General features: G+C 35.1%; 1 protein-coding gene across 1 annotated transcript; it reads left to right on the forward strand.

Moving 5' to 3' along the window:
• Positions 1 to 181: 181 nt before the first annotated feature.
• Positions 182 to 9673, forward strand: LOC128999585 (cyclin-C). The gene is made up of 6 exons (XM_054426170.1): positions 182 to 222; positions 3579 to 3685; positions 4623 to 4829; positions 5543 to 5658; positions 7925 to 8060; positions 8675 to 9673. The coding sequence occupies exons 1-6, from the start codon at positions 191 to 193 to the stop codon at positions 8875 to 8877; spliced, it is 801 nt and encodes a 266-aa protein (XP_054282145.1). The 5' UTR covers positions 182 to 190; the 3' UTR covers positions 8878 to 9673.
• The last annotated feature ends 1312 nt before the right edge of the window (positions 9674 to 10985 follow it).

Consider the following 10985-nt stretch of genomic DNA (forward strand, 5'->3'; position numbering starts at 1 on the left):
TAACAAGAGTTTACACCTTTTATTCTTGAGCAGGTTTGGTATATCAGCATTAGTTTGAAATAAATTATGATTATTATTACTATCAGTTAAACCAAACTACTACAGGTAAAGTTCGACATCAACTAGGGTGATGGTAGCTATTATCCTGAATTGAGGATCTGACAACTAGGCTGCTGTATCTTTTTAGATCATGGCTGGTAACTTCTGGCAAAGTTCTCACTAGTAAGTAAATCTGAAGTTTCTTTTTATATATTTAAAGTAGTAAAACGACGATTTCAAATTGTTTTAGGCCTATTTAATTTCCTTATGCGTTGGGAGTATTTCTGTTTTGACTAGGCTTTGGCTTAGATAAGTTATAGGTTAGGTATCTAACCTAGAATAATATGTCACATCTAGTTTTCTTGTAATCTAGGTTTTAACCTTTGTGCTTAGTTTGAAAACCATTGCAATTGTGTATATCATAGCCATTGAACTAATATAGGTATTTAACTTATTTTGAAAAACTGCTGTTTGAAACGTAAAATAAGTTACCGTAAAATCAGGGCCGATTTACCAAACAGGCACGGTAGGTACGTGACTAGGGCGCAAGGCAATTGGCATTTTTGGGGGGCGCCAAAAATTTGCAAAATAAAAAAAAATTGGTGGTTGTATTTGCATGCGATCGCGGTAAACTTAGGGCCTATACTATCCCTCGCAGCTGTGGAGACATCGTAATCGTCTCCTGCGTTTGCGGCAAGATTCTTACTATTTTCCGCGGTCGGTTCGTTTAGTAGACATAATTATCGTCTTCCATGATCGAGGTATGATATATGAACATATCCCGCGGTCGAGAGGAGATTATCATCGTCTACCATGGATGAGGAAAAATTCTGCCTATCCTCGTCTTGCGCGATCGGGGTCAAATTCTGATCACCCCTCGTGGCCATGAAGACATCATTATATCTTCCCCTGCGGTCGTGTAGACATAGTAATCGCTTCCCCCGCGGTCGTGTAGACATAGTAATCGCTTCCCTCTATTGTGGTAAAATGGTAATTATCTCCCTCGGTCTTGTGGCCATTATCATCGTCTTCCGCGAGCGTGGTCAAATTCTGACCTTTTACCGTGATTGTGTGGCCATTCTCATCGTCTTGCGCGGTCGCAATAAAATTCTGATCACCCCTCGCGGCCGTGAAGACATAATTATATCGTCCCTCGGGGTCGTTTGGACATAGTAATCATCTCCCGCGGACATATGGAGATAATCATCTCTTGCGGACATATGGAGATAATCGTCTTCTGCAAATGTGGAAAAAATTATAATATTTTCCCGCGGTCATGTGGTCATTTTCATCGTCTTGAGCAATCTCGGCATAATTGTGATCATCCCTCGTGCTTGTGTAGAAATCATTATTGTATCCCGCGGTTCCGTAGACATCGTAATCGTTTCCCGCAGTCTTGAAGACATCGTAATCGTCCCTCGCGGCTCTGTAGATATCATCATCGTCTTCTGCAATCGTGGAAATATCTGATCATAGCTCACGGCCGTATGCAGACATATTATCGTCTCCCGCGGTCACGGAAACATCACTGTTCTCCAGTGCGCGATTACGGTAAATTGAAAACTCCAGGTAGAAATACAAAATTCACTCAACTCCTGGTTCAAAAAACTCCATCATGATTCCCAGATTTCCCGGTCGGTGGACACCCTGTATATATATATTGCAAAGGGGCGCTATTTACTATTAGTTGCGCATAGGGCGCTGACAGGGTCAAAAACGGGCCTGCGTAAAATAAGTTATGTTAGACAAAGCCTAGGCCTATTGTAAATAACTTAATGGCCGAAATAAATCTTGAATCTACCGTAGGCTACAAGCCTAACTTACTCTACTAACTTAACTTATTTTTTTATTTCTAGTTTTTTTATGTCATTTAGTTACAGTAAGTACTAAGTAGCCTAGGCTAATGTGGAGTCTCTGTCACTACAATTTAAAGATTAATAAGGTTCAGTTATGTCTCTTATGGCCTCACTATAGTGTAAGGTACTTTCTTTACTTTTACCTTATCAGCAGTATTGTGTCAACCAGCGGCATTGTGCTCAAAAAACCCCACTGGTGGCGCCTGCTGGCAGGGTCAGGCCTTAGGGCCCAATTGACTAGAGTCTCCCTAGGATGCACCTTAAGTACCTAGGAATGCAAGCTGCTAGTAGGCTAATCGTCAAAACTAGGAATTTTGAATCTCGAACCCAAAACTAAAAATCAAATCTCGAATCTTACAACCTAAACGTAAAACTTTTTTAGTTGCCTGGCAAAGGTAAAAAAAATAAAGGTAGGTAGGCCTATTAATATATGATTTGTATTATGTAGACCTAATAGGCTACTGCAAGAAATTGACACCTGACTTGATATATTAACATAAATATGTAACTAACTTAATTTATCTACACTTTTAACATAAAAACATTATTTTTTATGAACAACAAACACTAAAATAATTTCTAATCCTTGCACCAAAATTTATAAACATGAATTCAGATCAACTAAAAAGAATACATCGATATCTAGGTAGTTATTTGTATTTAATAAATTAATATTGATATGAAACTAGGCTATATTGCACATTTTATTATTATTTATGATACACATTCCTAGAATATTATTCACTTTATTCATCAGTGTTAGTGGTGATATATTTTCTCCTTTGCCGCCAGCTTGTGTGTTAATGGCGATAAAAAATGATAGGCCTACTGTAACTTAATAACCCAAAATGTCACCAGTTTGAAAAATAAAAACTGCCATAATCTTCAATTTTGAAACTTTTGAATCACGAAACTCACTGATCGAATCTCCAAACCGATATTTTTCAATGTTTTGATGGATTTGAGATTCAGTTTTGACACATCACTATGTAAGCTGCTTTGAGGATGGTTAAGTCCATACCTTGGGCTTAAGAAACACTCCATTACATTAGAATCTATCTATCTAGGTATATATTAATAGGCAAGCATGTTTCTTTAAAACCTTTTTTCTCAGCTCGTGTGCATCGTGGGGTAAATCTACGCATACCGTTAGAAAGCTATTTTCCTGTAGGTGTGCAGAATCCCTTTATAAATTTAAATAGGCTCAAAGATAAGCACAAAAAATGTGTTTAAAAATTTGAAAAAATTAACATGGATCTTATGCGTTGCCATGGTGGTGACGAAATAACAACGAAATATAAACAGAAAATCAAAACAAATGGAAGAAACTCCAATCACATGTTTTATTTACAGTGTGGGGTGAAAATAGATAAGTTAGTACATTACATATTTTTGGTCGAGTTTCGACCACTGGACGACCTCTCGTTATAATAAATCTCAAATGAACTCTAATATGGTCAACCTAAATCATTCAAAGTTTAGCTCTGTCAACTCCTTTTCTAAATAATTAGCCTATTTATAATCCATGTTACTACTCTTGGTTTGTTATTATTTTTAATATTGTATCACTACTGTTTTTAGTGATAAATCTTAAAGAAATTGGCTTTTGCCGTTTATATGAAACAAACTAATTTAAGAAGGCTTTTAACTTACTGTGCTTATAGTAATGGGTTAATATTTCAGCCAACAGTGGGTTTTGGACAAGCAGGACCTTATCCGAGAACGTAATCATGATTTAAATATATTGACTGAGGAGGAATACCAGAAAATATTTATCTTTTTCTCCAACTGTGAGTATATTCTACATAAACAACTCTTAATTAATATAAGCCCCTTTGCTATTAAATAAAAAACCTATTAGGCCTATAACTATTAATCCTGAGATAGAGATAAGTTTTTGTCCATATTCATGTCTCTGTTTGAAATTAAGTGTTCTCATTAAATTGATAAAAAATCAATAACAATTTTGTTTTATTTTATCTACATATTGGTCCAATGTACAGACCTAAAATATCAATATGTGAAGAAAATACAGTCAAATTAATATCAATGGTTGGGTTGGTAAAGTTAAGATTAGAGAGATAGTAGAGTTGAGATGGCGAACGTTAGTGAAAACTAGTAAATTTTCTCTCCATAAAAGTTCAATTTAAAGTATTATTTAAAAAAGTTTACTAGAGGACCCGTGCTGCTCCGCAGCATTGAAATTAATAATAAAATAAAATTCTAAACTTACTAATGGTGATAAAACTTTAATACAACTTTTAGGGCTGCTAGATTAGTTTTGACGCAGGGAAAATTTTAAAGTAGGGTATTACACATGCCATGGATTCTGAAGATAATAAGGACCATAATTCGGAGGTGTACCGGTCTACTTAAGGACCAAAATAAACAAATGGCATTGCATTATTGTACTGACTTATTTTTTCTCAAAAGTTTCTGGATTTTCTATAATTTTGAATAAACAGTTTACAAATTTCCTTAGAAGTTGTATCTGATGGTTAATTTTTTTACCATCATGTAGCAACACAAAGAAAATCGTCCCGATGTCTTTCTTCAACTTTGGAATACAATTCAGAGCAATGTTCACACACTTCCTGAAGGCCAATTGCTAATTGGCTAACTATTCTTATTTTAACTAATTGGCTATAAGGTAATGAATTGTCTAACTATTCTTATTTCAACTAATTGGCTATAAGGTAATTAATTGTCTAACTATTCTTATTTCAGTTATTCAGATCCTAGGCGAACAGCTGAAACTGAGGCAGCAAGTCATAGCAACTGCTACTGTGTATTTCAAGCGATTCTACGCCCGAAACTCATTAAAATGCATCGATCCTCTACTTCTGGCTCCAACATGTGTCTTTTTAGCCTCCAAAGTTGAAGAGTTTGGAGTCATCTCCAACAGCCGTTTGATAACCACTTGTCAAACTGTTGGTGAGTAGAACATAGCCAACTAAGTTAGTTGACCCTTTTTACTCCATGAATGAAGTGGTGGGAAAGGATTTTTATCTTGTTTTCCCTCATCTATTGAACACTGAAGCGTATATAGGTTAAATATAATAAACCCAATTAAAATACCAATTTATGTTTCAAAACATTATTTTGTTTGGATTGCATAAAAACGCTAGTTCATGGTTATTATTTTTCCCGGACCCCCCCACCTACCTGGGGAGCAGCTTGGGCCATCCCTGCTCCAGGGCGCTCCAAATCTCAATTTCTTTAGAAGTAGTTGCGGACAAGCAAAAATCGCTGTCACAAGCCATTTGAAACTAATAAGATTTTGTTTGTATCATATTTTTATCTGCTTCCATTGGTGAGCGTAAAAGTCGAACAACAGGTTTTAATGACTATAGGGGAGAAAAATTCTGTGTGAGTAGCACTTAAACTTAAGCAAGATCATAAAAAGTGTATCTTTCTTAGTTTGGTTGCATACTTTTACATGACAGAGTTGTTATTATTTAAGCGATCAAATGTCTATGGTTTGGTTTGTAATAAAATGTTTTTTTGTAAATTAAAAAATGTCTGTTTATGATATTGTTTAACGATTCCTAGCAAAGGCTCGAACCCGTTGGTACTGAAAATTAAACTTGAATTGCAGTCTCTAGCCCAAGCACTCTCCAATATTTTCTGAATCGTTTTTTTTGCAGTCAAAAACAAATTCAACTACGCTTACTCACAGGAATTCCCATATCGGACAAACCACATTCTGGAGTGTGAGTTTTACTTGTTGGAGAACCTTGATTGCTGCCTCATAGTCTACCAGGTAAGTCAAGTAAAATGTCTCTGTTTTCTAGACTAGCCAGACATTTTATGTAGGCTATTGAGGAAGAGATGTGATGCTTAAGTTGCATTATGATGTTGGAAGTACGCTCTGGAAATGTAATTTAGGCCTAATTCAAAATTTTAAAGTAGCCTACAAAAAACCAATGTATTATAACAAAAAAAAAATGTAATGGCATTTTGTACTTCAAAATTTAGAATTATATTATTAATTAATTTACCAATATCTCCAGTATAAATAATACTCTGGAAATGACAAATTTTAATTGAAATCTGAGCTACCAAATCTACAAAAGAGCCAGCATTATTAAATGTAAAAATATGAGAAATAATTTCTGTTACCAACCAAAAAGAAACTAAGCTTCTGTAAAAACACAATTACAACCTTTGTCTGATGAATCTTTTATTAGAGTATGTTGCATTATCGAGTTCCAACTGTCTTTAAGTTTTTACCAAACAGCATTTTTAATTTTTCCAATTTTTATCCAGCTAAAATATCTTTCTATCTCCTACAGTAGAACCCCGGTTAACCGAAACCCGGGTTAAACGAAACGGTTCAATAAAATAATACACAACTCAAATTAAGTAATGTAAAATGGTTTAGTAACTTTAATTGTTTAGTTTAAAGTATTTTCTAACCCATTGTCCCATTTTTGTAGCTGAAATAAAACACTTTATAATATAGACATTCTTTTTAATTTATTTTCCCCTCAAAGCGTGGTAATACATAGGCTATTTTTAGCATATGGTGGGTTAACAGAAAAATTGGTTATCCAAAAAAGATTTTTATCCGAAACGGCTCTCCCTCCTTTATTTCGGTTAACCGGGGTTCTACTGTAGAGACAAAAAGGGTTTTTTCAGTAACACCACTTCATCCATCCTACTTAATTGATTTTTACGATTGAGGTTCCGTTTTACAGTTTATCATCGTGCAGAGGAACAAAAAAAATGGTAGCTAAAAAGGTGATTTTTCTTCAGGGCTTCGCCCCCCTATAGTTTTATTTATTAAAAAATATGCATATAACTTCGTTACTTCTCGAGTGATGTAAAGTTGAAAAAACTCACTCGGTGAGGTAATGAAACCCATTTAAATAACATTGAGTGCTTAACTTAAAAAATATACCTCTATGGAGCCAACGACGTTCAACGCTAGAAATCAGATGTGCGCTTGAATTTTATTGTTATGTTTTGAAGAATTTTCCTAACCTAGCTTTTGTTTGTAAATGAACGTTATTGTTAGAAGATGAGTAAAATGGATAATGAAAAATATTGTTCGTAACCTCCTGTATATTGTCGGGTCAGGTAAAATTTTGTATGTTACACGTTACGCAAGAGCGTGTTTACATCACTTAGGTAAATTATGCAACTCGCTTCCGCTCGTTGCACAACATTCACCTGCGTGATGTAAAAACGTTCTTACTACTCTTGTAAGGTAAATAGCTATAGGCTACCTTTATTGATAGATGTACCCTTGTTGAGGTAGGTAAATCTTTTTATGGAATGCTTTATACTTACTATCAACAAATTCAATTTATTGTAAGTTAAGTAATTTCATCCGTCAAATAATATGTGTGAAACAACCATAATATTCAAAAGCTAAAATGGTATTGTATTATTCGTTGTGTCTTGGAAATGAGTCTTAATCCTATTACAATGTTCAATTTTTATTTTTATGGTATAGCCTCTGGATCACTGGTTTTTACAACAAAATTTTTTAAATTACTTGTATCTGTCAAGTGATCCTAGATTTTAGTTGGTTGACTACAGCTGTTAATGTTGCATTGATTTATTAATCCATGAAATGGTCGTCATGAGGTTAAAAGCTCACAATTAAGTCACGTACACAAAACATTAAACATTTATTAGCCAAAACGCCAAATTTGTTATGTATTTGTGTTTTGGCCAATTAATGTTTAATTGTTCACATACTTTTGTTATTTGTGAACTTTTAACATCATGACAACCATTCCAAGGATGGAATAAATCAATGCAACATTGACCTGAAGATGTGTTTACAAATACGAAACAGCTGTAGTCAACCAACTACAATCTAGGATCACTTGACGGATACAGGTAATTTAAACCTTTTGTTGGCTCAATTTTCGCTTCTTTTCCCTCATTTGATTCAGTATGAGTTCAGTTTTAACTTGTTTTTCATATATTTTCATGAAATTTGATTTGTCTGAGAGTCAGAATAGAAACATTTTTAAGAACTATTATTTTGAATATAAACTGGTGTGTTGTCACAGCCGTACCGGCCTCTGCTACAACTTATCCAGGACATTGGTCACGAAGAACAGCTGTTGGCCCTGGCCTGGCGAGTCATCAATGACTCTCTACGTACTGACGTCTGTCTGCTCTACCCTCCCTACCAGATAGCCATAGGTAATAAGAACAGTTGTAGGCCTACATTTTAAGGAGTTTTGTCAGGATATCAGGCTTACCTGAATATGAAAGAGTCCACTTCGGCACTAGAAATAGGTACTAAAAAAATTTTCACTGTCGCTGACACCATTTCCAACCATGGAAGGGTTGATTTAATAAGCTATGGTTCACAAGCCTGGAATCTACCACTTCCCCAACAACCTACCTTCCTTGATTGAAAATTCTGTAAGTAAAAGTGATTTAAATTTTGTACATGGTGTAATATTTCATCACTAGGGCGTAAAGTGACTCTTTCCGACCTGAGCTCAAGTTTTACGATCGAGGCGAAGCTGAGGTCGGAAAATAAGGGAGGTTGTTAAGACACTTTTGCCCGTATGATGAACTATATTTTTCCTGATTTTACTGAATTGTCATCTAAAAATTGTGTCTGAAACAATTTCCTGTGATGTTTTTGCTTGATATTCAATCCAATAATTAGTGGAAAGCATTGATTCCTTTTTTATAAATGAATAATAATTTAGTTAGTTTTTGTCAAGTTTGCTACCTATTGCAACACTTTAATTAAAATGATTAAACATGAAAGTGGAAATTATGTTGTAATCGGTTTATTTCAGGTTGTCTTCAAATCGCTTGTGTCATTCTTCAGAAAGACTTGAAGTCTTGGTTTGCTGAACTGAATGTTGACATTGAGAAGATCCAAGAGATTGCAAAATATGTGATTAACTTGTTTGAGTTGTGGAAAACCTATGACGAGAAGAAGGACATACAAGCCTTACTAGCAAAAATGCCTAAACCAAAAACTCAGCCAAGCAGATAGGATTCAGTGAATGACTAAGTTCTATGAGCTTAGTGGACATTTTACAGAATAAACTACGATCTGTATCTAATTCTGATTTAATTTGTCTTCCTATTTTTATACGTTGCTTTAAAGTATTCTCGATTATCTGCTCTTCGATTAACCAACCTTCCAACATGGAAGGTTTGCTCGAATATCATGAAATTTTGTGCAATTTCTTTGTAGCATGACTTGGGTATGTTGGTACAGTAGGCCTACAACCGCTTTTGCTACCCATGTCTGTACTTGTAAGATATTTATCAGGCTTAAGCCACCTGCACTTGACTGGACTTTCTGAATGTTTTAGTGTGCAGCTTACACGATGCATTTGAGTCCTCTTATTTACTGTGTGAATGAAGAGCTCTGGCTAAGTGAAGTTTTATGCACAATAAGCTTCGGTTGACGTGCTTGGACCATGAGTCCACCCTCTTACAATCAAGTGAAGATTGCTGCTGTATCTTGAATTTTACAGTTACATTAGTGGTACTTTACTTGTCAATATTTTTTTTTGTGATGAAAGACCAACCTTATTTGACATGGATATTTCATTAATTTAATGATTTGTTCGCAATAAAAAAATATCTCTGTTAACGGACTCAGATGCAATGCTTATCTGACCTTACCGCAGCCAGTTTAGGTAGGATAATCGAGATTTTACTGAATTCAAAACTCAAACATGTTAACAGATTATTGACATAGGCTACTCAAATGTGTAGTTTTTTTTATGTAGTAAAGCTTTGCTAGTTGACTTGATTTTGTATCAATGACGAATAAAAGTATTTTATTAAATGAATGTTAGTCCTGGTTTTTACATGTTTACTACAAACCCCTGCCCTTACACCTTGATCACAGGAGGGCGTTAGACGCCGCGTTTGCCAAGTACCTAGGAACAATAATGTGTTCGTTCACATGCAAATGCACTTTGAACCAACGTCGCTGAAACGCGGCACTTGTAGTTTTTACTTTAACTATGTTTGCCGCTGGCTTGGAGTTACAAGACTGAGCATTGATTGAAGCGTACACATGTGTTCAGTCGAGCGTGCGCTTTTGGCTGTTCTTGACAAAAGTCATCTTTGTGTTTAGTGATCTGTAGTATGCAATGGACGCAGAAGCATTTGATACAGAATTATTTATCAGTAAAGTGGAGGAAAGAAAAGTAGTTGAAAAACATTTTGGGGTATTCCCTCAATTTTGGGTACAGAGTCACAAATGATCCCGTGGTTAATCTATCATCTATCACAGGATGCACCCACCATCTTCTCTGTCTTCTTCGCATTGCCTTGTATCCACGGTATACAACCAAAGACATGTTAACTCTTCTAGTTCCACCCCATTTTCGTTTTTAGGTCCCCATTGGCTAAAAACACAGTTTGTTAAAATGCAAATCTATATAAATAAAATTATAATTTGTCTGTACAGTGCTCAGAATCATAAATTTTTTAGGTTATTTTTACGTTTTATACATTAAAGAAGCCGAAACAAGTCTCATCTCATTTTCTGTCTGTCTGTCTTCCGTCTGTCACGGCCCATGAGCCATTTTACGTGGCCTTCTTCTGAAAAACGAGAGTACCTATCAAGATCCAAATCATTTTAATATATTCACTGGATTGGCGAGAGTGTCTTTAGCTATTAAAATATGGCCTCACTACTTTGTAAATAAACTTACGGACATTTGAAAAACCCAATTTTGTGCAATCTTTGTCAAGTTTTCTCCCAATGTTTATCACATAATTATCTACAAAATAGCGAACAGCTGTTCGGATCAAGATTATTTTTCTCTTGCTGTCACTGATATGTTTACATTGAATGTTGTTTACATACAAATACCACAATCATTTCCGATCACGTTTCAAAAGCAAATCCAAACCAAGTTGGATTAAAACCGTTTTTCCTTACGTAACGGATTTAATTAATCGCAAGTTCCTAGGTCTAACCTGAAGTAATGTGAAAAACAATCCCGGACTCTTGTCTAGTATCCTAGAAAGAGAATAAAAAATTAAAAAAAAAGATTTTACCCAGGCAAAGCTCGGTTTCCAGGTATTATCTTAGAAACAAACCAAACTTATATAAAATAAGGGTTTAGGGAAATT

This window comes from Macrosteles quadrilineatus, unplaced genomic scaffold, assembly GCF_028750875.1.
Source record: "Macrosteles quadrilineatus isolate MER2022 unplaced genomic scaffold, UCM_ALF_1.0 Scaffold_8__2_contigs__length_117827958, whole genome shotgun sequence".
Taxonomy (NCBI): domain Eukaryota; kingdom Metazoa; phylum Arthropoda; class Insecta; order Hemiptera; family Cicadellidae; genus Macrosteles; species Macrosteles quadrilineatus.